The following is a 26358-nucleotide window of genomic DNA, read 5'->3' on the forward strand; positions in this document are numbered from 1 at the left end:
TTCCAAGGTACAGTACTCACACGAGAGCTAGATTTGATCTGACTTCAGCATACCCCTGTACATGGACCTATAGGATGAGGTCAGAATAGAGAGGACCTTGAAAACTAGGACATTTGATGGGCTTGGGAAAGGGATCCATTGAAGGTTCAGAGTGATATGTGGTTTCTCGCCCCACCATCCACTCTCCATCTTCTTATCAGGACCCTGGCATCTACTATAAAGCTCTTCCCAGTGCCTAAGGGAATGGAGCTGGGAGTGGAGAGCCTGGCAGCCCCTTCCCTGGGAGGAGGGGGGTGGCAGTACAGGACATAGTCTGGATTCCAGTTCCTACTAGGTCCATTCCAAAAGCGTCCCATCATGCTTTCATCCCAAAGCAAGAAATGCAGATGTGGGAAGGTCTTTGATGCTTTGACACACTCTTTGCTCAGTGGCGAAGGGATTTGTGTATGCTCTTTCCGTGAATGATGATCTCCACCAGGGGAAAAGGTTCCTCCTTTCAAAGGACCTTTCTTCTTGAATTTTTCTGCCCCCCTACTCTACAGGCCTAAAGAAAAAGATCATCTGTTAAGTAGACAAGAGTGTCTTTTAGACACTTGACACTTACTAGCTGTGTGACCCTGGGCAAGTCACTTAACCCTCATTGCCCCGCAAAAAAAGAAAAACAAACAAACAAAATTCTTTTAGCAATGGATGAGAGAGACCTCACCTGAAACAGTTTGGGTCCTATACTTCAGTGTAGGCCCTGGGGGGAAAATGGCACTAGTTGAATGGGAGTGCCCATGGCCATCCATCAAGCAACAATAAACATCCACTCTGTATGGTTGCCTCTAGGAGGAGTGTGGCATAGTGGGTAGAGTGCAGGGTTTGGAGTCTGGAAGACCAGGATTTAGAACCTCACTTCCCTTGTGACCTTAGGAAAATCATGGAATCTCTCTTTTCTTCAGACAACTCCTAGGATTTACCTCCTAAGTTGGTTGCCTTGGTGGAACAACATTCTGGCTAAACCATGGATCCTTCATGTACGCATCCTAGCACACACAGGGTTCAGGGGGCTTTGGCCTCCAGGAGTCCCCTCTCTTTGGCCTGCATGCATATAAAATAATCATAATGAAATAGCCATGGGCTATCAGGTTACACACAGCTGGCTGAATCCTACCAAGGCCTGAGGGCAGGAACCTTACATCTATATGGTGGGTGGCAGGACACACTTCACCTAAGGGTCAAAGTAGCCTTTGACCTTTCAGAAGCTGGGGAGTGGAATAGGGAAGAGATCCCTATAGAAAGCAATCGTAGCACCACTAGAATGTGTGTGTGTGTGTGTGTGTGTGTGTGAGAGAGAGAGAGAGAGAGAGAGAGAGAAGGGGGGACCACAAACACATCTCACTACCTCCATCATTTGGGAATTTATTCTCTTTGACCCTCCACCTCCTAAAAATCCATGGCATGGAAATGAGAATCTTAATATAGTTCAAAGAGAGGTCTCTGAGATTAGCTGAGGTGAAGGAGAAACTCATCTTCAGTTTGGGAACTGGAAAGAGGAATTGTAGGCAGAAATCCCAGTGGCTGTGGCGCATCAGAGTGGTCAAGCCTCACTGGGTAGACGTATAACTGGTTTGTTGGCCCTCTCCCCTTTTCATCCATCTCCCAGGACTCTCCCTTTGCCTCCAAGCTCCCTGGCTAGTCTTTCTGTGAAATGGGTGAGCCCGAGAAAACGAGGCAGAAAGAGTCAGTCATGAAGGGAAGTGTGATTCTGCCCCCCCCCCAACTCTGAATGGAGTTCTTGAAAGAGGCAACATAGTACAGTGGAAAGAACACTTAGAACTCAGGACTCAGAAGACTTGGGTTCAAATCACATTTGCCCTGAGTAACTTTGTAACCTAATCTCAATAATAGCTAGCATTTATATAGTGCTTTCAAGTTTTCAAAGTGCATCATATAATGTTCATTCATTTGCTCCTCACCCTATAAATTAGATGCCATTTAACTTTTCTGTGCCTCAGTTTCATCAGCATAACAATATTATCTACCCCCCCACCCTTCACACAGCACCCCCACCCTCAGGCTAGTTGTGAAGAAAAAATGCTTGGTTAACCTTAAAAGCCTCCATAAATGTGAGTTGTTATTACCTGGAAATATTTTGATCTTTGTCATTGGCTGAAGATAGTATCAGAGCATCAGTTCTGGGGATCTCTGTGGTCCATGGCTCCCCAACCATCCATTATCTATAGATGCTCAAGCTCTGCTGTTCCCTTTTCCTATTCTCTCTTCCTTCATTCGAGCATGGATTTAGAGCTTGAAGGGACCTTCAAGGTCATCCCACCCAATCCCTGCATTTTATAGTTAAGGAAACTGAGGCCCAGAGAGGTTACAAGTGACTTGCTCAGGGTCATGCTTATCTTAGCAGTCAAAACCAAAGTTTTGCACCCAGGGCCTTTAGCCCGGATCCAGCCCTTTGCACTGTGCCAACTTTTTCCTTTGATCAGGCCAAAGGAGGAGGGACTGGGGAGCCTGTTCCCCCGGAGACTTATTTTTATAAAACTATACACAGATTCTTAATGACTAATTGCAATGAGCAATTGCAGGTGATAATTATGTACCTCAGAGCTGCTCTCTCCTCCCCATAATTCCTCCTCCTCCCCTTGCAGGTTCCAACATAGTAATTAGCAGCTAGCCAGCCCTTTCAAGTCAGAGAGTACTGCCTGATAGTTAGATAATAATAATAATAATAATAATAATAATAATGAGGTCCAAATCTCCAATGAGCCCTTCTCTGAATCCCCTTTGAGCCCTTTCCTGGTGGGATTCAGTAATACACAAAAGGGTGAAACCCTACCTGGCAATTCTTTGCCCTGTGTGGAATCGTTTCTGGGTTGGATCTGGGGTTTCTGGCTGAGCTTGACTGCTTGTGGGTCTTTCTGACTTCTTTGGACTGGTGGCCCTCTCCTAGCCTCCTGTAACCCTGCCTCCATCAATGGCGTGGCTGCTCACCTGCTTTTTTCCTTCAATTCTCTGGACAGCTCCCCTCCCAGCATCACCCGGGTGACAGTGATCTTGCTGAAGTCAGCCTGCAACATGGCCTGCTTGGGCACTGAAGGAGGCGGCATCTACTTCCTCAATCCCACCAGCCTTGCCTTGCTAGATGATCAGACTCTCTACCAGGATGAGGTCCTACAGAGGTGAGGAGCTTCTTGGGTTGAATGGAGGGCTCGAGGGGAGGAAGAAGACCCTGTCATTGATGTTTATGTCTTTCTTTCCCCCCCTCCCCAGCTCTGTATCCCTTGATCTGAAAGAAAAAAGGGTATTTTAAAGTCAGTGGTTTGAAAACATGTTTAATCTGCAGATGACTGGAGGAGAGGCAGGGGTGGTGTAAAAAACTTGGTAGATAAAGTGCCTTGTTGCTGTTGCTGAAGGCTCACCAGGATGATCCCTTAGAGCTGGTATAACTCTGAATGGGACATCTTCAGGATGGACTGTGGTTTGTATTAAATAGGCAATTACATGTTCTGTTTGGACAGAAACTAAAGTATAGATATCAGGCTTCACGAATAATCTTGTGCTACTGAGGCTTCAACAAAGGGATGTGAAAAGGACACTTGGGGGGGGGGGCAGGGCAATGAGGGTTAAGTAACTTGCCCAGGGTCACACAGCTAGTTTCAAGTGTCTGAGGTCAGATTTGAACTCAGGCCCTCCTGAATCCAGGGCTAGTGCTTTATCTACTGCGCCACCTAGCTACCCCCAGGGATACTTTTTTTTTTTTGGTGAGGCAATTGGGGTTAAGTGACTTGCCCAGGGTCACAACAGCTAGTAAGTATTAAATGTCTGAGGCTGGATTTGAACTCAGGTCCTCCTAACTCCAAGGCCGGTGCTCTATCCACTATGCCACCTAGCTGCCACTCCAGGGATATTTTTTAATGTGACTTTATAAATTAATAGAAACATTGTGGACTTGGGGGTCCAGAAAACTTGGGTTCAATTCTACCTCAGACACTATGTACCCTGAACTAGTCAATTAACCTCCTTGGGGCAACTCTTTGGGACTTATTTTTTCAGTCCCAGATGTGAATCAATGAGGGGAGTTCCACATGCTGACAGAATCACAGATCTTTTGTGTTTATAAGTACATGTATTTTTTGGAAATAAATTTTTGGTATTTTTATATCATCTATATCTCCCAGTATTTCCACCTCCATCTCTTCTCAGAGAGCTATCCTTTGGAACAAATAATAAGAAAGAGGGGAAAGAAAACAGTTTAAAGAAGCTGACTAACACATCAAAACAAGTCTGATATTATTTGTATTGTTCCACACCCTTAGTCCCCTACCTCTGCAAAGAAGGGAGGGAGGTGCCTTCTCATACCTCTTCTTTGAAGTCAAGCTTGATCATTATAATTTCACATTACTTGGTTTCAGTTGTTTTGTTCTTTTCATTTATACTGTTGCCATTGCCTATAGTTTTCCTGATTCTGCTTGCTTCACTTTGCATCTGTCCATATTAAGTCTTCCCATGATTTTCTGTAACATTCCATTGCATCCAGGCATCCCAAACTTATTTAACCATTTCCCTATCAGTGGGTAGTCCCCCTTCTCAGTTGTTTTTAGTTCTTTGCTACTGCAAAAAGCATTGCTCTAAATATTTTGGTTCACTTCATCAACCTCCTTGGGGTGTGTGCATATAGCACTGGAACTTCTATACCAGAGGGTAGGGACATTTTGGTCACTTTTTTCCCACCTGTTTTCAGAATGATAGGACTAATTCACAGCTCTCCTTATCAAAGCTTTAACATAGTTCACATATTTCTGTTTATTTATTTATTTTTGTGGGGGCAGTTGGGGTCAAGTGAGTTGCCCAGGGTCACACAGCTAGTGTCAAGTGTCTAAGGCCGGATTTGAATTCAGGTCCTTCTGAATCCAGGGTCAGTCCTTTATCCACTGTGCCACTTAGCTGTCTCATAGTTCACATTATTTTTAATACCAGAAAATTCCACTCTGTGGCATAGGCATATTTATTTATTTATTTAGGTTCATTATTATTATTTTCCTTGTCCTGCAGTTTCATTTGTTGGCATAGGTAATTCCGGGTGAGAAAAGTTTCTCAACCATCATGGATCTGACCTGATCTGAAGCTATATAGAGTTGTGTGTGGTAGTATGAGATCAAATAATTTACCAAGAGTCACATGGCCCATATGTTTCAAGAAGCAGAACTTGAGGTCCATTTTTTTCCCACCTTGAAGACTGACTTTTTGTCATTGCCACAATGGAGATATTTCTTTTAAGCCAAGGTGAATATGTTACAATTGAGACTTGAAGTTTACAGTGGATAGTAGCCCAATGAGGCCATCAGCTTCAGACCTCGCCAAGGGCTCACAGATGCCTTGCTGACCACATGTCATCCTTTCCACAGCCCCCATCTATACACGTGGGAGGACAATTTTTCCATCCTAGTTTGGTGTCCCGTTTGGGGAGCTACTATGCTGTTTGGGGCTTGAGTGAGCAAGGAGCCCTCAAATCTCTAGGTCTTTCTAGCCCTAGAAGTAAAGAAACTTGCTTTCACTGCTGGTGGGAGCTCTGTCCTCAAGATAGCATCCACTACTACCTGGGGTGAGACCATAGTGAGAGGGCTTAGAGTTCAAAGACTGGATTCTCATCCTGGTCCTGCTGCTAATCAGGCATGTGGCTTCCGGCCCATTTCAGCCTCCGGGCTCTGTGTCTTCATCTATAAAATGGATGTCATAACCCTTACTTTGCCCTCCTTGTTAAGGGTGTTTTGAAGATCTATTGAGGCAGCATGGTATGAGTATCCTGGATTCGAAGTCAGGAACTGGGGTTGAAATCCACCTCTGCAATTCAAACTGCTCTGTGACCTTGGGCCATTTTCTTCATCTCCAAAATGGGGGGATTGGACTAGATTTTCTTTAAGTTTCCTTCTAGCTGTAGATTCTAGAAAATGGTGGATAGGAATGTGCCTTGAAAAGTACAAAGTGTTTTTTAAATGGAAAGGAATAATAATCCTTCCTGGGTCTGAGCCAGAGATTTAGAAGGATTCAGACTCTATTCCATCATCACTCCAAATATTCCCAGCAGGGTGGGGGTATCTCCAGGGGACATCCAGGCCAGCCTTTTCTGCGGATAAGATTGCTGCTAAATCAGAGCTTCTCAAGGACAATAAAGGCAGCAAGGGTGGTGCAGTGGATAGAGCACTCGCTGGGTTTAGAATCAGAAAAATTCATCTTTATGAGTTCAAATCTAGCCTCAGACACTTCCTAGCTGGGTGACTCTGGGCAAGTCACTTAACCCTGTTTGCCTCAGTTTCCTCATCTATAAATTGGGCTGGAGCAAGAATGGCAAACCATTCCAGAACCCTAGCCAAGAAAACCCCAAAAGGGATCATGGCTGAAATGATGCAACAACAAGGACAATAAGGAAGGAGAAACTTCCCTAGTGGTCCATTCCATTATCTTCCATGCAGGAAGTTCTATATTATGTCTTTGCAGTGTGCCAGATGATTATAGGTGTGGGAAGACCCTGGGGCCAGTGGAATCCCTACAGGAACATCCTCAGGACCCCTCCAAGATTCTCATTGGCTACAGCCGGGGCCTGGTTGTCATCTGGGACCAGAGCACAAGGCATATTGACCACCTTTTCTTGGGAAATCAGGTATGCTGGAGAGCATCTTCTAGTACCCACAGTGCCAGTGGGACAGCCAGGGGCTGGGTGGGTTCCCAAGTCCTTTCAAGTAGAGAATGACCCAAATCCCTTTATTGGCATGGTGTAGTACTATGTGGGGCATCTAGGTGGTGCAGTGGATAGAGCACTGGCCCTGAAGTCCGGAGGACCTGAGTTCATATCTCACCTCAGACACTTACTAGCTTTATGACCCTGGGCAAGTCACTTAACCTCAATTGCCTTAAATATCCGGGGCCATCTCCAGTCCTGATATATATCTTGACACTAGATCCAGTTGGCTCTGGAGGAAAGAGGGAGGTTGGTGACCTTGTACAACCCTTCTCGCTTAGATCCAATTCACTGCAAGTCCTGATGTTGCCTCCGGATGTCAAGGTTCTCTTCGAGAACAAAGGACAAACAACAGGACTGTATGCACTCACTCTTACTACTTACCACCTAACGACCATGGGTGTATTATTTAACTGTTCTGGGTATGGTCACCTCATCTATAAAATGGGCACTATAACAACTTCCTCAAGATGGCGGGTTATCTCAAGGTCCCTCTCCAGCTCCAAAATCTGTGACACTGTGGTTCTCACAACAGAGAAACCAGCCTGGGAGGTCACATGATGGATCCCAGATGGGTTCTCGACCTCCTGCCAAGTTTAATCCTATTAAAACTTCCATTGCCCTTGATTCACCGGTTCTTCTCTCTCTCTGCCTCTGCAGCAACTGGAGAGCCTTGCCTGGGAACGCAGCGGCAGCATCCTTGTGAGCTCCCACAGCGATGGCAGCTACATGATCTGGTCTGTGAGTGACGACAGTGCCTGGACCCTCCAGCCCACCACCTCCACTGTCCCCTATGGTGAGCAGAACTGGGGCAGGCAGAGCTGCGTGAGTGTGCAAACACTCAAACGTATACACAGACACACAGACACACAGACACACACACCCCTTTACATCACCACCCCCCCCCCCAGAGAAGCTGGGGCATGGTGGCCTGGGCTCATCTGCAGCCTGTCGCTCATCATCTCTGCCTGCCTAGGCTCAGCCAGGTCCCAGGCTCTGCCATTGAACTCTCCGGGATTGTTATGGAGTTGTTCTAGACTAACACAGATGATTCCCGTTGTCTGATAGGATAGTGAGCTTTCCAAATGCAGAGACTTTGGTCACTGGCGACACTGTAGGAAGAGTTTCAGGGAATCCCCAAATCCTGGCTCTGACATTTTGCCTCTGTTAAATGATGGACATATGTGTGTGTTACTTCTGACATCTTTGGTGGTATTTTCTTTTTTTCCCTATCACGTTCACTTCCCTATGACTTTTCTCCACCCAAGCCATTTTCCTCCCTCCGACCTCTCATCCTCCATCTTTCAACATGAAACTCTCAGTTTTGGCAAATAAATGCAGCCAAGCAAAACAAATCAGAGCATTGACTGTATGCCTCACTTTGCACCTGTGGTCCACCACCTCTCTCCTGAGAGGTGAGAGGCATGCTTCCCACATTGGTTCTCTGGAATCACAGTTGAACACTATCTTGACCCCAATTCTATCCAATCCCCGATCCACATTCAGCGTTGTTTTCTTACCTGTAGTTCTATGATTCTTCCTGTGAATGGGAGGATCCCAGCAAATTAGAGAGGCAATTTGACATAATAGAAATAGTGCTGAAGAGATCTGGATTCAAATCCTGCCTCTAACAGTAGCTGTGTAACCCAATCAATCAATAAACATTTATCAAGTGCTTACTATGTGCCAGTCATCATGTTTAGTGTTGAGGATACAAAAAGAAGCAAAAGACAGTCCCCACCTTCAGGGAGCTCACAGTCCAATGGAGGAGACAACAAAAAACCAAATGTGTACAAACAACCTATATACAGGATAATAGGACATAATTAATGGAGAAAAGGTACTAAAATTAAAAGAGCTTGGGAAAGGCATCCTGCAGAAGATGAGATTTTAGTTTAGATTAGAATTTCATGTTGGAGGATAGAGGATGAGAGATGGGAGGGAGGGAAATGGCCCGGGTAGAGAAGAGTCATAGGGAAGTGAACGTGATAGGAAAACTAAATGAGATTTGAGTTTAGATTTGAGTTTTAGATCCCATCTCCCATCTACAAAACGGGAATTCTGTAACCCGTGGTTATATAAAGCCCAGGGCTGGGTGAGCATCAGATGCAATATTCAGGTGTAGGGAAGGGAATAAGGATTTATTAAGTGTCTAACCAGTCAATTAAGCACATTTTACAAATATTATTTCATTTGTTTCTCACAACAACTCTGGGAACTAGGTGCTCTTATTATCCCCATTTTTATAGTTGAAGAAACTGAGGTAAACAGAAGTTAAGCGACTACCAAATGCCTGAGGTCAAATTTGAACTCAGGTCTTTCTGATTCCAGGCCGGGCACTCTATCCACTTGCACTACCTTGTTGCCTCACAGATGCTAAAGTAGAAGTGAGTCCCTTTGTGTACTTGAAAAGTACTATCTAAATATTAGTTATCTTTATTGTGCCCTGTGGCCCATTATGGTACTGATTCTAATCTCTCCTCTCTAGTCTGGCCTTCAGTGCCTCTCATTTTCTGAACTTTTCCATTTGAGATTCGGGTAGCTATACTGGTCTTCTCTAGACGCCTTCCATCCTGATTTCTAGAGCCCATCCCACCCTGGAGGCTTTGCGTTCCTTTAGGTCTGGGCACACCTGGTACTTGTAGTCTAGCAATTGAATCAATAAGCCCATCAACCATGAAGTCCCTGTTGAGCACCTACCTATTGTGAGCCCTAGGATGAAGATAACAATGATAAAAGATGGGTGCCTCATGAATGGTACAAGGAGGGTCATTTCCAATGAAGGAGTGGGGTCGGTGGAAGATGTGGCACAGATAGGCCCTGAGCAGGGCAGAATTTTGATGAGTTAAGGCTTAGGGAGAAGGTTATAGGCCACAGGAAGGATTTGAGCTTGATAGAGGCAGACAAGGAGTGTCTGGGGACCAGTGCCTTCTGTCTGGAGCTCTGAATACATGTAGAGGAATTATTGGTAGGTTTGGCAGCAACTAGGTGGCTCAGTAGATAGGGTGGTAGACCTGGAAGTTAGGAAGACCTGAGTTCAAATCCAGCCTCAGACACTCACTGGCTATGTGATCCTGGGCAAGTCACTTAACCTCTGCCTAATTCACTGGAGAAGGAATTGGCAAATCACTCTAGTATGTTTGCTGAGAAAGCCCCACTTGGGGTCATGAAGAGTCAGATATGACTGAATAACAACAACAATGGCTGGAAAAGTGAGTTGGGCCTCATGCATGGCAAGCCTTGAATGTCGAGCCAAGGACTTTCTTCAGGGGACAGGAAAGTGGTTGTGGTAGATTATTGAGGTGGGAGTGGAGTGATATGGTTAGGATCCATCGAATACTTGACCTTGTCAGTGGTGTTGGGGCTGGATTAGAAAGGAGACAGTAAGGAAGCAAGAAGTTTCAGTGTTGGACCCTATGAAGGATACAAGATTTATAAGATGTGGTGTCTGTCCTTGGGATGCTTGTAGTTTTGTTAAGGAGAAAGAAACAAGTGCAGAAAATAATGGGAAACACCAGGGGATCTGTGTACTTAATCATAGTGAAGGGGGTGGTGGGAGATCAGTGTAGACAGGGTGGGGAGCAGGGGTCAGGGGGAAGCTTCCTTGGTGGTGGAAGGTGGGGTTAGCACTTGATTCAAGCTTTCCATTTTCATGACATTTGCCAAGAGGTAAGCAGCGTTCCAGGCATGGTTATGATTCTTGCTGACCGGTCCCAAATCTTCCTTTCAGGTCCTTTTCCCTGCAAAGCCATCAACAAAATCCTTTGGCGCACCTGTGAGTCTGGGTAGGTTGTGATCCTGGGGGTGGAATAGTTGAGGGAGGGCAGGGGCAGGTAGTCGAACTTGGAGGGGTCTCTGGGACACGAGGACCTCTTCTCCCTGTCCCCCAGTGGGGCTGTTTTCTGGGTCTCGCTCCAGATTGATGGTATGACAGGCAGGTAGCTGAAGGGTAAGAGGTGGAAGGAAAGATAGAGGTGGAAGTTGCCTGGGAGGTTCAGGAGATTGAGGGATTGATTCTTTTTTTTTTTTTTTTAAGTGGGGCAGTGAGGGTTAAGTGACTTGCCCAGGGTCACGCAGCTAGTGTCAAGTGTCTGAGTTTGGATTTGAACTCAGATCCTCCTGTATCCAGGGCTGGTGCTTTATCCACTTAGCTGCCCCCAGGGATTGATTCTTTATAGGGGAAGCTTTGGGAGATCCTAACAGCTGCTTCAACTCCCAGGAGCCAGTGAGAAACCTAGGGTTGGGTTGGGGTTTCAGGGAAGAAATGGCATAAATTCAGTTACTAATCCTCTTGAGCTCACCTTGGGCCGTGAGACCTGGCCCAGCAGTGGCAGGCAAGGGGCATCTGTGCCTTCTGCTGTCCTCTCAGTCCTCTTGTGGCTCTTTCCTTCTCAGCTGGGATTAAGGGATAGAATGAAGGGCCGCCCTGCATCTTTACCAAAGGTGGCATTTGAGAGCATCCATGGAGGGCAGAAACCACTGGTTCATATTGCTGGTCACCTATGAAATGACTTCTTGCTTCCCAGTCCATCTCTCCAGCAGAGCTGTCCACATGTATGCTCTCACGGAGGCCATTAATCAAGTTACTTCATTTCTGGTTTTGTTTCCTCATCCCTACAAAGAAGGGACAAAGTTAGATTAGATCAGGCTAACCCCATTTAGCAGTCTGGTGGCATAGTGGGTAGAGTGCTGGGCCTGGAGTTAAAAAGACCTGAGTTCAATTCTGGCCTCAGACACTTACTTAGCTGTGTGATCCTGGGCAAGTCACTTAACCTCGTTTGCCTCAGTCTCCTCATCTGTCAAAATGAACTGAAGAAAGAAACCACTCCAGTATCTTTGCCAAGAAAACCCCAAACGGGATCATGAAGAGTTGGAGAGGACAGAAACAACTGAACAAGACAACGTTATACATCCTTTCCCTGAATAATATTCTTGAATGCATAAAATGTATTTTAATGAAGGATTACAAAGGAAACCAATTATATTGAAATATAGTGGGTTTTTAAAAAGATATCTTCTTCTTTTTTTTTTTTTTGCAGGGCAATGAGGGTTAAGTGACTTGCCCAGGGTCACACAGCCAGTAATTGTCAAGTGTCTGAGGCCAGATTTGACCTCAGGTCCTTCTAAATCCAGGGCCAGTGCTTTATCCACTGTGCCACTTAGCTGCCCCTGGAATATAGTTTTTTAAAAAAAACTCCAGGACAAGAACCCCTAGATTAGGTGATCTTTGGTTCCCTCTGGCCCAGACATTCTATAATTCTGTGGACTGAGTTTAAGACTGGGCGTGTAAAAGTCAGAAAGCACTGGGTTCAAACTCCACCACTAATATATTTGTGACCATGGGCAAGCTATTTAATCTCACAGGACCTCAGTCTTAACATCTGTGAAGTAGGGATAATAGTACTCACCTCCAAGGGATGTCGTGAAGTTCAGAAGAGAAAATAGAGCTGTCAGTTAATTATTCCCATTGTTGTCATCATCCTTCCCCCCCCCCCCCCCCCCCCCCCGTCTCTGTCTCTCTCTGCAGGAACCACTTTATCATCTTCAGTGGGGGGATGCCTCGGGCTAGCTACGGCGACAGACACTGCGTGACAGTGCTGCAGGGCCAGACACTGGTCACTCTAGACTTCACCTCCCGGGTGATTGACTTCTTCACCGTGTACAACACCGAGCCCAAGGATGGTACGTGCTTTGGTCCTTTTTCCAGCTCTTGGGTCCTTCCACAGCCTCGAACTTCTCCCTCTGTAACTCAGCCCTCCCACCCGGCCCCTTCTCATACCCAGTGTCTCACCCCTGCCTCTCCTCCCAAACCGCAGAGTATGACAACCCCAGTGCCCTGGTGGTGCTGGTCGAGGAGGAGCTGGTGGTGATTGACCTGCAGACTCCTGGATGGCCCACCGTGCCAGCCCCGTACCTGGCCCCCCTCCACTCCTCAGCCATCACCTGCTCCTACCATATTTCCAACGTCCCCCTCAAGCTCTGGGAGAGGATCCTAAGTGTGGGCAAGCGGCAGAGCCCCCAGCTTGCTTCAATGGTGGGTGAATGGGGCACATGGGATGGAGTATTGGGAGGCGCTTCTCTTGGGCATGCTGCATGGGGGAGGTGGTTTGGGGGGCGGGGGCTTTTAGTTTGGGGGAGGTGCTCCTGTTGGGTTTTATAACCAGAGACTTCCAAGGCTAACGTGGGTATGGGCTTTAGATTGGACCATCTTCCTTTACGGGATGGGAGGGGAGGAGGAGGGAATGCCATATCCTAATTCTCCTTTCTTTATATATTGCTATGGCTATCTCCTCCCTTTTTCCCCCTCTCCTCCCTCTCCCTTCCTTTCCCCCATCCCTCTTCTTCCCTTTCTCCCTTCCCTGTTCCCTCCTCCTCCCCCCCTTCTCTTCTACCCCTCTTTTCTCTCTCTCCTCCTTTTTCTCCTCTTTCTTTTCTCTCTTCTCTCTTCTCTCTTCCCTCTTTTCATTCCTCTCTAGAACTGGCCCATCAACGGAGGGAAGAACTTAGCTCAAGAGCCTACCCAGAGGGGACTCCTCCTGACCGGGTAGGGATGTCTGCTCCCAGACTTTGACTTCTAATGTATGTGCTGACGCTCCCTTCATCCTCCCCGTCCCCCAGGGTCATTTTGTCTTTTTATTCGCCACCTGGCAGGGCCTCCAAAAAGGTGACCGTTCTCTGCTCTCCCCTCTCTCACCCCACCTCCACTTCCACTGCCCAATTGTTCCCAGGCTGGTATCTGATGTCACCTGTAAGGAAGGGGGTTGGGGTCGGACGAGGGCTACAACTGTCCAGCCGAGTTGGCCTATGGTAGTCTCTGGGCAGCCTAATGGAATGTGCCGTGGCCTTTGGCCTCTCGGGTCATCCTTGAGCAGCTTCTCTCACCCCCTACCCCCACCTCCCTTTCTTTGTTCAAGTGTCTATGCGTGTGTGTATGTGTTTAATTTTGGCAAATACCAAAGCCCCTTAGAGCCAAACACATCCTATGCTTAATTCAGCTCAAGGCCTTCCGAGTGCACAAGCCTAACTTGTCAGTAGCAGCAGATGTTTGGGGGGGAGGGAAGGCAGGGATGGGAAAATTCAAGACAGTGCCAGCTTTACAAACAGCAACACTGGTGCCCCAGATCCACTCGCCTTCCCTTGCCAACTTCTTCTCCCCTCCGGCGGCGCTCGCTTCCTCCCCGAGAACCCCAGGAAACGCTTCTTGGAGAGCAGCAGCCCTCAGGGCCCATCTTTCCAAGATCCAGAACGCCAGCGATGCGGCCCTTTGGCCACGGCTGTTAGAGCCGGGTCACCCACTGCTGTGATTTTCTTCCTGCCTCTCCTCCATGAGATTTGATCCATCTCAGCCTCTGGGGGCCTGGAGGAGCCGTCGATGGGTTGAAGCTCTGAAATTGGGCCAGGCCCCAGCCAAGGCGTTGGCTGGGGGCTGGCTGCAGACTCCCTGAGGAGGAAGCCCTGAAACAATCTAGTAAGGGGGAGAGAGAGAAAAGGGAAGTTATTAAAATAGTTACAGCCCCAGAGTCTGGAAGACGCTTCCTCCCCCTCTTCCCTTCGTGGGCCCCCTGGGTCTTCCTGCTGAGTGCAGCTGCCAGACCCAGCCTCCGTTTGGTATCGGGCCAGTGCCAGCCGCTTCTTTACCTGCTTGACATGCAGAAGGACTGGCATCCTGAGGGATGGAAATGCCTCCCTTCAAGACTTCATGCAGAATTTCTCTTTCTCTCTCTACTGGCTCTTCTTCTCTGGGCAGAACCCCAGGCCGGCGGGAGTCCAGCTGAGGTCTCAATTTCCAAAGGCTCAAAAGAAAGACTGACAAAGGGAGATTGTAAAGCCTGGCAGGTGACCTGGGTTTGAGTCTCGACTGCCACCAACTAGCTTGTGATCTTGAGCAAATCACTTTAGGAGGAAGGTTGGGCTAGATGAGGGGTCCTGAACCCTTTTTTGTGTGTCATGGACCCTTTTATTTGGGGGGGGAACAATGAGGGTTAAGTGACTTGCCCAGGGTCACACACTAAGTGTCAAGTGTCTGAGGCTGGATTTGAACTCAGGTTCTCCTGAATCCAGGGCTGGTACTTTATCCACTGTACTACCTAGCTGTCCCCCATGGACCCCTTTTGAAGAACTTTTGAAAAATTCAGTTTTATTTTTAGCTCCAAATTCTCTCCCTTTCCTGGTCCCTCCCCATCTCCCATTGAGGAAGCAAAAAAAACCCCCAAACCTATTATAAACATGGATGATCAAGCAAAACAAATTCCTGCCATTCATATAACCGTTTAGCAGTCTGCTGAAACCTATGGACCCCATCTCAGAATATATATACACATACACACACACCACACATATACATATGCACACAACACATACATATATACACATATACATATATACATACACATATATATAATTCATAATTGAAGGAAATGCTTAATTTTCGGTTGGTGAAAATAAACGTAATTTTTTCCCCATCCAAGTTCATAGACCCTTTAAAAATCTGATTATGGATTCCCCTGTGAAGAACACCTAGGCTAGATTATCTCTAAGATCCTATCTAGTTTTGAGATTCTTATAATAGCCCCAGGGCTTTGACCCACAAACCCTGTGGGTGATTAGCAAGAGACTGAGTGTGTGCACGTGTCCACATAAGACAAGCTGGAAACTTGGGCTTGCGTCAGTGGCCTCTGAGAAAATACGCCAGGTTCCTGGGGCTGGCCTGGCACAAGGTAGAGCCCTCCTTAGTCCATAAAACCACAGGTTTAGTGAGCAGGGGAATTGACATGCTGTGAAGTGGTAATTGTGGGCTACCTGAACTGTATACCAGATTATCAGTGCCAGAGGGAGGGGAGGTTCCAGCCTCGCCAGAGTCCCCATTACCCACTTATGTGCCAACCCAAGCATCTGATTTCCTTTGCAGCCCCAAGCTCACGCTCCTTTCTCCAAAACACAGGCTGAGAGCCCTGGATTCCCAGAGGAGAGTCCTAGTACAGAACCCTTTGGTCCCATGTCTGTCCTGTAACTTAAGTAGATGACAGGCTGTTCTTAAAGCATAAGAAAGTGGAAAGATAGTCCTTGATCTCCTTCCATTCCTTTCAGGTTCAGGACTGAGTTTTTTGATAGGGATTAAATGATAAGATTATTCCCCATAGCCAGCCATTCAGGAATTGCTTAATACAATGGAAAGAGCCCCACTCAGTTGAAAGATCTGAGGTCTAGTCCTACTGTTAACTCAATATGTAGCCTTAAACAAGTCAGTTATGGGGCAGCTAGGTGGCCCAATGGATAGAGCACTGGCCCTGGAATCAAGAGGACCTAGGTTCAGATCTGGCCTCAGACACTTACTAGCTGTGTGACCCTGGGCAAGTCATTTAATTCTGCCTCAAAAAAATAAGAAGTCAGTTATATCCTCTAAGCCTCAATTTCCCTACCTTAAAATGAGATTGAGCTGGATTTCTGAGGTCTCTTCCCTCCCATGGCATAGTTTCCTTCATGGGAGAGCATGAGGATCCAGTGAGATGCTCAGGGTACCAGAGTGTTTTGAAAAGGGCTCTTACTAAATCTTTATAGTTATGTGGCTTTATTTTGGAACCATTCTTTGGACACTGCCCAGAGACAGGCCCAGAAATGGTCGGTGCAGTGATGGCTTCTGGCTCTTACCCAAATTCATTGTCCCTCATTTGTAATTGCAGTGACTGGCATTTATTTTACTAAGTACTTTACATATATTTTCTCATTTGATCTTCAACACCACCACGGAGCTGGTACAACAGGCATCTTTTCCCCACCCCCCACTTTGGTCCAAGCTTCTGACTTCATAAATGTGGGAAACTCCCTCAACTAATTCTTGTTCAGTTGTTCCAGTTGTGTCAGATTCTTCATTAACGCTTTTGGGGTTTTCTTAGAAAAGATACTGAAAAAAAAAAAGGGGCAGCTAGGTGGCACACTGGATGGAGCACCGGCCCTGGAGTCAGGAGTACCTGAGTTCAAATCCAGCCTCAGACACTTAACACTTACTAGCTGTGTGACCCTGGGCAAGTCACTTAACCCCAATTGCCTCACTAAAAAAAAAAAAAAAAGATACTGGAGTGGTTTGTCATTTCTTTCTCCAGCTCATTTGACAGAGGAGGAAACTGAGGCAAACTTAAGTGTCTAGCGCAGGGTCACACATCGAGTAAAGTGTCAGACCAGATGAGTGATGATGAGTCTTCTTGACTCTAGGCTAGGCATTCTATGCCTCAGAACTACCTCAACCACTCTACTGTTTAAGAGGGTTGGTCGCCTTGGAGACCTGAGTGACTTGTCCTTGGTCACGTTTCTAGAATGTGTCAAAAGCAGGATTTGAACCTGGGTCTTTAATAGTGCCAAAGCCAATCCTCTATCCACTATGTCATGCCTCCTCTCCCCGCAGGTATTGTTACCCCCATTATACAGATGTGGAAACTGAGGCTTAGAGAAGTTAATTTAAGACTTGCCCAGGATCACACAGCTATTAAGTGTCAGAGGTGGGATTTGAACCCGAGGCTTCCTGATTCCAAGTCAGCATTCTGTTCTTGCTGCCACACTGTGTACTTGCATTAAAGGCTTGTGTGGTGCTTTATAATGAACAACATGCCTTCTGCCATCCGTGATCTCACCAGAATCTCTCAACAGCCCCGTGAAAGGGCCAGGGTAGATATTATCTCCACTTTACTGAGAAAGAAACTGAAGTCCAGAGAAATGGCTTACCTGAATGTATAAGGTTAGTGGCAGAGACAGGATTAGAATCCAAGTCTCCATCCTAGTCATCCCTGCCCTTCTGGCTTCCTTCATCCTTCCTGGCTCTTCCCTTCCCTAGGTCCTATGGTAGAAAATGAAGGCCTTGGAAGCCTTCACAAGAAGAACAGGGCTTTCTACTCCCTGGGGCCCCCAGGGCCCTTCCCTGGGATGGTTTTGTTTTGACTGTTGTGTTTTTACAACCGGGGCTGGTTTTTCTCCCCAATTCTTCCCGGGACCTGAAAATCCAGCCGTCCCTCGCCCCAAGGGCTGAGAGAGTCTCCTCCAGTATGGTGGTCTGGGTTGGAAGCCACCCTGGGGCCGGAAGAGAGGTTCTCTAGGAACCGGGGATGTCTCAGCCTCCAACAGGATTGAACCTGCCAAGAAGTGACATCAGCAGAGGTGACTCAGCTCCATCCCAGGAACAATGAAGCTAATCCTTACTTCCTGTTTCCTGATTCTGGCTCCCGGATGAACTCAATCTGCCTCTGAATCAGTTTGAATGGACTTCCCTAACTGGTTTCTCTCCTGCCCATTTCTCCCCTCCAACCTAAACCCTGATACTTGGTAATTTCCCTGTGAGGGCGGACACTCTGAGGGGCATAACCAACCAAACAAAGGAAAAATCCACACCAGTGCAGCCAGATACCTTCCAAAACTCGGGTCTGAGTTTTTTTTTTTCTGAATCATGCCTCCTCTTCTCCCATCAAGGACCTTCAGTGATGGCTTCCCATTGCCCTCAAGAGAAAGTCAGAACTCAGCCTGCTACTCATGATCCTCCTGAAATGTCTAGTCTTGGCCATCTGTTGATTGTTTTGATGTAACCTCCACTTGATCTATGGCTCTCTCTTAAGCCAGACTTGTCCCTCAGTCTGTAATGCCCTTCCTTCCCCCTCTGAGTCCTGCCCATCTAACAAGATTCAGCCCAAGCCTCCTCACCCCCTCCTGTCCTGACAAGGTCCATCTCCCTACCCTCCAACCCCCAGCTATCAGCCATTGGCGCAAAGCCCAGTGGGAACCAATATTTATTGGCCATCTATTTCATGTCCATCCCAGTATTGGGAGAGTGAAATTTCATTCCTACCTTTCAAGAACTTATGGTCCATGTGTTTATCTGTTCTTGTGGGTGTTTGTCTCTCAAACCAGACTAAATTCCTTGAATTCCTTGAGGGTTGGTATCATGTATTACATTTCTTTTCTCTCACAGATTGGGCACATAGTAGTTACTTTTTGTGTGTGTGAGGCAATTAGGGTTAAGTGACTTGCCCAGGGTCACACAGCTAGTAAGTGTCAAGTGTCTGAGGCCAGATTTGAACTCAGGTCCTCCTGAATCCAGGGCTGGTGTTTTATCCATTGTGCCACCTAGCTGCCCCTCATAGTAGTTACTTAAGTACTTCATTGTACAGAAGTCAGTCCATGCTTTGACTCGGCTGATAGGATCTCTTTCTCTCCCTCTCTCTCTCCCCCCCTCCTTCCCTCTCCCCCACTCTCCCTTCCTCCCCCCCGCTCTCGGAACTCATTACCCCAAGAGGTAGCAAAGTCAGGTAGTAGAGATGGATTCAGAAGGGCTTTGAGGAGGGAAGTACTTTATAAAGCACTTATTATGTGCCAGGCAGTGTGCTAAGCACTTTATAAACCATCTCATCTTATCCTTACAACACCCTTATTGGGTTATTCTTATTCCCATTTTACAGTTGAGGAAACTGAGGCAAACAGTGGTTTAGTGACTTGCACAGAGTCACACAGCTAGTCGGGGTCTGAGGCAGGATTTGAACTTAGGTTTTCTAACACTTTATCTACTTTGCCACCTATGTGCCTGGGTGCCTTTAGACACATCTCTGAATGTCAGTGGCAGAAGGGAGAAACAGTTTCTTTTCTGTTGAGGTTCTCACCATCTGGTGAGGGCAGGGGGAACCCCCTCTCATCTCTTTTTCCTTCACTCCTCAGAAGGGACTGGATGCCCATTGTCTCCAGCTGGCTGCTCTATAGGATCCTTGTGGCTTTTGCTGTCGGTTTTAAAATCCTCATCTAATTTGTTGCTAATTGGATAATTATGCCTCCTGGAAGCCTGGAAAACTCACTAAATGTGCTTTAGACTCAGCATTGAGACAAAAGGCTGCTCACTCTCTAACCCCCAACTTCTACTTTGAATCCAACTTGATAGGCCAGACCTGGCGGCCTGTTGGGGTTCCAGGGCAAGGATGACATGTTGCCTTGGGGCTAAGAACCCCATTTCCCTGGTGTTCTTCCTGTTCTTTCTCTGTTGGGGAGGGCGGTGACTTATCTTCCCTTTCCCCTCCCCACACCAGCCATGAGGACGGGACAGTACGGTTCTGGGATGCCTCGGGAGTGTCGCTGAGACCGCTCTACAAACTGGGCACGGCCAATATCTTCCAGACGGACTGCGAGCATGCAGACAGCCTCAACCAGGCCAGCGAGGAGGAGTGGCCCCCTTTCCACAAGGTAACTTCACCTTTTTCACTTCCCCAAGCACTTGCCCCTCTCTCAGTGGAACCCCCTCCTCTCTGTACCCACTGAGGAACTGCTCCCCCCTCTACAAAATAACCTTCCCTGTCACTGTGGCCCCTTGAGGGGGTGGTGCTTACCTTCAGAGGAAACCCTGTCCCCTTTAGTTCAGACCCTGTGGGAGGCCAGCTCCTTCTTCCACAAGGTGATGTCTCCCTTTGCTTTTTCCTGTCACTGGCCCTCTAAGGAAATGAAAGGGCAGCTAGGGTGGTCAGCTTCCCAGAACTGATCTAGAGACTTTCTCCATGATCCACCTTCCCAAGGATCCTCAAAGTGATTCAGAGGGTTCTTGCCCTTGTTCCCAGGGTTCAATCTTCCCTGATTAATAGATCCCCAGTTTGAGACAGGGTGCAGTGAATAGAGCACTGGGCCTGAAAACAGGAAGACTCATCTTCCTGAGTTCAAATCTGACCTCAGACACTTCCCAGCTGTGTGACCCTGGACAAGTTACTTCACCCCATTTGCCTCTGTTTCCTCAATCTGTAAAATGAGCTGGAGAAGGAAATGGCAAACTACTCTAGTATCTTTGCCAAGAAAACCCCCAAAGGGGTCACAGAGTAGGACACAACTGAAAAATGACTAAACAACAAACACTTTGAGACAGTGAGCCCCCCATACCTTCCTTGGCCCTGAGGCTACTTGATTCCCGAAGTTTAGCATCCATCTAAATGAAACAAGTGACAAATGTCACTTCTACTATGCTGTCATAATCAGATGCCTCCTTATTCTGGGATCTGTTCCTCTTCCTCTTCCCATTGCCATCATTACTAGGTGATTTATTCTGCTTCCAGTTGTCACTCATTTCAGGCCACACACGTGCTTTATGGGGTTTATTATTCCTAAAGAATCTTCACAAAATCCTCCCTCCAATCCCTCGTTTGGGTTTTGGTTGTGTGGTGGGTTCTCAGAGGCTCCACCTGTGGAACGTGAATACTGGAAAGGCTTCAAATGTGGTTGTAGCAACAGATGTCCTGTTGTTTGAGGGCTTGTAACCTAGATGAATGAAAAGAGGCTTATCACTGGAATTTTAGCTACTAACTCATGGATTTGGCAGGCACAGCACCCTGTGAAACATAATCCCTGCCTTCAAGGAGCTCAAAATCTATTGGGGAAGAGTATGCATGTGACATTGAACCTCTCTGGGCCTCTGTTTCCCCATCTCTAAAATTAGACTAAATGATGTTGTGAAAGAAAACATAGACAAAAAATGAAAAAAATAAAGTGAAAGATGGTATGCTTCATTCTGTATTCTGATGCCATCGGTTCTCTCTGAAGGTAAATAGATAGCATTTTTCATCATGAGTCCATTGGAATTGTCTTGGATCATTGTATTGCTGAGAATAGCTAAGTCATTCACAGTTGATCATTGTATAATATTGCTGTTACTGTGTACAGTGTTCTCCTGGCTCTGCTCACTTCACTTTGTATCAGTTTTTCTGAAATCATCCTGCTTGTCATTTTTTATAGAAAAACAGTATTCCGTTTTAATCGTATACCCCCATTTGTTCAGCCATTCCTCAATTGATGGGCATCCCCTAAATTTTCTGTTCTTTGACCCCACAAAGGAGCTTCTATAAACATTTTTGTACAAATAGATCTTTACCTTTTTAAAAAAAATCTCTATGGAATTCAGACCTATTGGTGATATTGTTGGATCAAAGGGTATGCACAGTTTTATAGCCCTTTGGGCATAGTTCGAAATTGCTCTCCGAGATGGTTGGATCAGTTCACACCTCTACCAACTGTGCATTAGTGTGAGAGGGTAGTTTTAAAGGCACTTCCAGGGCTGATCCTTCAAGATATTGGAAAGAGTGGTGAAGATCCCAAAAGAATAGAAAAGATCACAAAAAGTTCTATTAGCCTTCCCTACCAAAGGAAAAAAGATTAACTGAAGAACCGGCGACCCTGAATTATATATAGTCTTGCCTTTTTCTTGTTTCTATAAAATATCAGAGGAAAATCCCTGGACATCAAAGGCATCCTTTCTGAAAAGATGAGAGGTGAACAGACAGGCTTTGGCAGACTCTCTTCAGAAGACCACACCTTCACACTCCCCCAGGAGTGGTACAGAGCATAGAAAATCCCATGGTCTATTGTTTGTGGATTACCTTTTTTTAAAAATGATTCAGCAAAATTCAGCCTTACAGGCTCTCCACCAAAGAGTGTCTTTTGTGTGTATGTGTGTGCGTGTGCGTGTGTGTGTGTGTGTGTGTGTGTGTGTGTGTGCTCTTAATATCTGCAACAAATGTGAGCCCATCTACATTTAAAGTTCTGCAAGTATGGTGTCATACTGTGGTGCTGTTAGCATCTTTTGGGAGCTGGACAGCTAAAGGGTGGGGGGCATAAAGTTTATATTCCTGCCTAAGTGTTTTCATTTAGCAGCCCATGTGATTATATACTTGTTCTTCAACCCCCCCCCCCACCTCTCTTCTCCTTGGTGTGTCTGCTCAGGTGGGGTGTTTTGACCCCTACAGTGATGACCCCCGGCTTGGTATTCAGAAGATCTCACTCTGTAAATACACAGCCAAGATGGTGGTGGCAGGCACAGCTGGGCAGGTAGGTGGTTCTCTCCCAGTCGGGTCCTAGTCTGAGGTGTCAGGGTAGAGACTTTGGAAGAGGTGGGTAGAGGAGTTCAGGAGAGAGCAGGCTGGCTTCAGTTAGCCCTTCATTCAACATCTTTCTGAAGGACCTACTAGGTGCTGGCTTCTGCCCAGTGGAGCTATGTGGCATAGCAGAGCTCCTCACTTGAAGTCGGGGAAACCTAGTTTCAGATCCCGCCTCAGACACTTTGACAAGTTTTGTGACCATAGGCAAGTCGCTTCATCTCTCTCTCTCTCTCTTGGCCTCAGCTCCTCTACTATAAAATGAGGGGATTGGTTTCTGTGCAATTCAGTTTAATTCAGTAAACATTTATTAAGTGCCTACTATGTGCTAGGCACTGTGCTAAGTAAGTGCTGGGGATACAAAAAGAGGCAAAGGAGGTTCCCTGCTCTCAGGGAGCTTACAGGAAGAGACAACATGCAAACAGTTACAAACAAAGCAAGCTCTATGCTGGATAAATAGGAAATAACAGAGGGAATGCACTGGGGAGGACTTGCTCTGGAATGTGGGATTTTAGTTGGGACCTAAAGGAAACTAGTGGGGTTAGTGGTCCAGGTGGAAGAGGGAGAACTTCCCAGGCCTGGGGGACAGCCAGAGAGAACAAGAGCCGAGAAAGACTGAGTGTCTTGTTTATGGAAAAGCCAGGAGGCCATTGTCATGGGATGGAAGAAGATGCAGCAGAGAGTAAGCTGCAAGAACACTGGAAGGTTGAAGGGGCTTAGGTTATGAAGGGCATTGAATGCCAAGTACAGCATTTTGTATTGGTACCTGGAGGTAATAGGGAGCCACTGGAGTTTGAGTCAGGTTGGGGTTGGGGGTGGGTGAGTCAGGGACCCTTCCAGCTCTAAATCTTTGGTCCTCTAAGTACAAAGAAGACCAAAGCAGGGTTCCTGCCTTCTAGGAGGAGTCTCTAGTCTAGTCCAGGAGATGAGATGGACATGGACAGTTAGTTCACAGTACCAGAGGGCAGCTAGGTGGTGCAGTGGATAAAACACCAGCCCTGGATTCAGGAGGATCTGAGTTCAAATCCAGCCTCAGACACTTGACACTTACTAGCTGTGTGACCCTGGGCAAGTCACTTAACCCTCACTGCCTCTCAAAAAAACAAACAAACAAAAACCCAGTACCAGGGAGAGTGTGTGAAGGGTCAGTAGGGTTTGGTGAAGGGGAAGATCTCTGGGAGCCTAGAGAGATCAGGGAAGGCTTTTGCAGGAGGCTGGATTTGAATGGACAGGGCTTTGCGTGAGGAAGCTATTGACTAGTCCCAGTGAGAAGTGATGAAAGGGGGATGAGTGTTCACAAGGAGGAGGAGGGGACGGATTCAGGAAACATTACAAAGAAAAGCCTGGTGAGCCTTGGTGGCTGACTGGAGGTGGGGAAGCGAGGGGAAGGGAAGGGTTTCGAGGTTTCAAGGAAGCGGGATGGAACTGGTAGCAGGGAGAGATGACCTCTCACCCTCCCGTCCCTTCTACCCCCCCTCCCAGGTGCTTGTCATGGAGCTGAGGGATGAGAAGTCGGAGCACCAGGTCAGTGTTGCCACCATGGACCTGTTACAGGACCGAGAAGGCTTCACCTGGAAGGGTCATGACCAGCTGAGCTCCAAGAAGGGCTTGCTGGCCTTTCCCCCAGGCTTCCAGCCAGTCGTGCTGGTGCAGTGCCTGCCCCCGGCCGCAGTGACAGCGGTCACCCTGCATTCCGAGTGGAACCTTGTAGCCTTTGGGACCAGCCATGGTTTTGGACTCTTTGACTATCACCGCCGGAATCCGGTGCTAGCCAGGTATGGGACCTCTGGGCAAGCGGAAGGTGGCCATTGCATTTGCCGAGAGCTGGTGCCGGCCCTCGGCTGTGTAGAAGAAGCGTTTCACAGTCAGAATGTGAAAAGGCGCCAGTGTCTCCTAGTGAGCTCTTCTCTGCCTCATGGTTATAACAGTTTATGGGAAGGCTTAAAGCACTGGGGACAGGTGGAAAATGAACAAGGACCACCCCTGAATTTGAGGTGTGCAAAGGAGTTTCTCTCTCTTCCCAGAAGGCTATGTATTGAGCCTAGTCATGGGCAAAACAGAAACTGACCACCATTCCTTCCCTCTGTGTTCTGGGAACTCCAGCCAAAACCCAAAGATTGTCCATCCCTTCTTTCCCAGGCCTGTCTCTTTGCCTGCCGGGCATATGCCTTCCTGCCTGGCCGAAAGAGAGGGGAAAGCTAAGAATCACAGCCCTGCTGGCCACCTGCTCCCACCAACCCCTTCTTTGTCATTGTTATCTTGTCTGACTCTTCGTGACCCTGTGGACTGATCACACTAATACTGTCCATGGGGTTTTCTTGGCAAGGATGCTGGAGTGGTTTGTCATTTCTTCTGCTTGGGGTCACACAGCTAGTGTCTGAGGCCGGATTCAAACTCTGATCTTCCTGACTCCAGGCCCAGTGTTCTGTTAATTGAGCCATAACTGCCCCCAATCCCTTCTCCACCCAGAGTAAATCTGGCATAGAGCCAAAGAGTGGCTATCTACCAAATATGTTCATAAGTAGACTGGGTAGATCCCCTGGCTGAAAATCTTTCCCCCTACCTTTTGTTTGTTGTCAGGCCTTAAAATTTACCCTAAGAGTTTCATTCTTTCTGGTCTTTAAAATTTTTCTGAGTCTTAAGAATCTAGTTTCAAGGACCTCTTGGGTTGTTATCAGTGTTTGTTGGCTTTCATTTTTTTTTTTGTCAGCCTAAGACCCCAAAGGAATGGGACACGGGATAGGCATTTGCTTGGTTAGGATGAGGGTTGGAGGGTAGATAGGAAACATCTTTAGAAGTGAGAAAGGATTAATGAGGAAATGGAAAGAAATCACTTAAGAAAATAATAATAGTAATAATAGATAATATTGATAGTATTCACTATGGGCTAGGAGTTGTGCTAAGCACTTTACAATTATTGTCTCATTTGATCCTCACAACAACCCTGGGAGACAGCTCTATTATTATCCTCATTTTAAGGATGAGGAAACTGAGGCAAGCAGTGGTTAAGTGACTTGCCGAGGGTCACATAGCTCGTAGGTATGTGAGGCCGGGGGGCAGCTAGATGGTACAGTGGATAGAGCACCCACTGGTCCTGGATTCAGGAGGACCTGAGTTCAAATTTGGCCTCAGACACTTGACACTTACTAGCTATGTGACCCTGGGCAAGTCACTTAACCCCGATTGCCTCACCAAAAAAAAAAAAAAAAAAAAAAAGAAAGGTATTTAAGGCCAGATTTGAACTCGGGTCTTCCTGACTCCAAGCTGTACCACCTAGCCATCCTTTTAAGTAGAAAAACTGTTCAACCATTTTTTTTTTTTCTGAGTGCCCATCCTATCCCCACCTCAGTTGCTGCTTTCAGTTTCTTCACCTGAGATTGTAGGGCTTGCCTGGGTTAAGTTCTGTAGTATCCACAGCTCCCCTCCGCCCCCACCCCTTGATTCTTGTGCCTCCTCCCAGGCTACACCTTGCCTTGGGCAAGTCGATTACCCTCGTGAGGCCTCAGTTTCTCTACTTTTATAGTAAGATTAGTATTAAAGAACAAAATAAAATTAATCTCCCCCCCAAAATAAGGGAATTAAACTACCTTCTAGTTCTAATATGTTATGAAAGTAATCTTTCCAGAGTGGGACCTGGATTATTTAATAGGGGAAAAAAAGCCAAGGGGAAGACAATGCTTAACCCAAAGGAATGAATTTGTAGGGTAAAATTTATTTCCTGAAAAACCTAATGAGGATTTGAATCCAAGGGCC

The 26358-nt window shown here is 46.9% G+C and overlaps 1 protein-coding gene across 4 annotated transcripts in view; it reads left to right on the top strand.

The window, feature by feature from the left end:
* Positions 1 to 26358, top strand: part of LLGL1 (LLGL scribble cell polarity complex component 1) — a 103481-nt gene that overhangs the window by 56939 nt on the left and 20184 nt on the right. For all 4 annotated transcript variants that reach the window (XM_043978137.1, XM_043978138.1, XM_043978136.1 and 1 more), the window contains 10 exons: positions 3018 to 3176; positions 6493 to 6655; positions 7394 to 7529; positions 10464 to 10518; positions 12261 to 12415; positions 12550 to 12767; positions 13210 to 13277; positions 19786 to 19939; positions 22454 to 22558; positions 24088 to 24380. In XM_043978137.1, coding sequence (XP_043834072.1) covers positions 3018 to 3176; positions 6493 to 6655; positions 7394 to 7529; positions 10464 to 10518; positions 12261 to 12415; positions 12550 to 12767; positions 13210 to 13277; positions 19786 to 19939; positions 22454 to 22558; positions 24088 to 24380 — 1506 coding nt within the window. The remainder of the gene's footprint in view (positions 1 to 3017; positions 3177 to 6492; positions 6656 to 7393; positions 7530 to 10463; positions 10519 to 12260; positions 12416 to 12549; positions 12768 to 13209; positions 13278 to 19785; positions 19940 to 22453; positions 22559 to 24087; positions 24381 to 26358) is intronic.

Source organism: Dromiciops gliroides, chromosome 1, assembly GCF_019393635.1.
Source record: "Dromiciops gliroides isolate mDroGli1 chromosome 1, mDroGli1.pri, whole genome shotgun sequence".
Classification (NCBI taxonomy): Eukaryota; Metazoa; Chordata; class Mammalia; order Microbiotheria; family Microbiotheriidae; genus Dromiciops; species Dromiciops gliroides.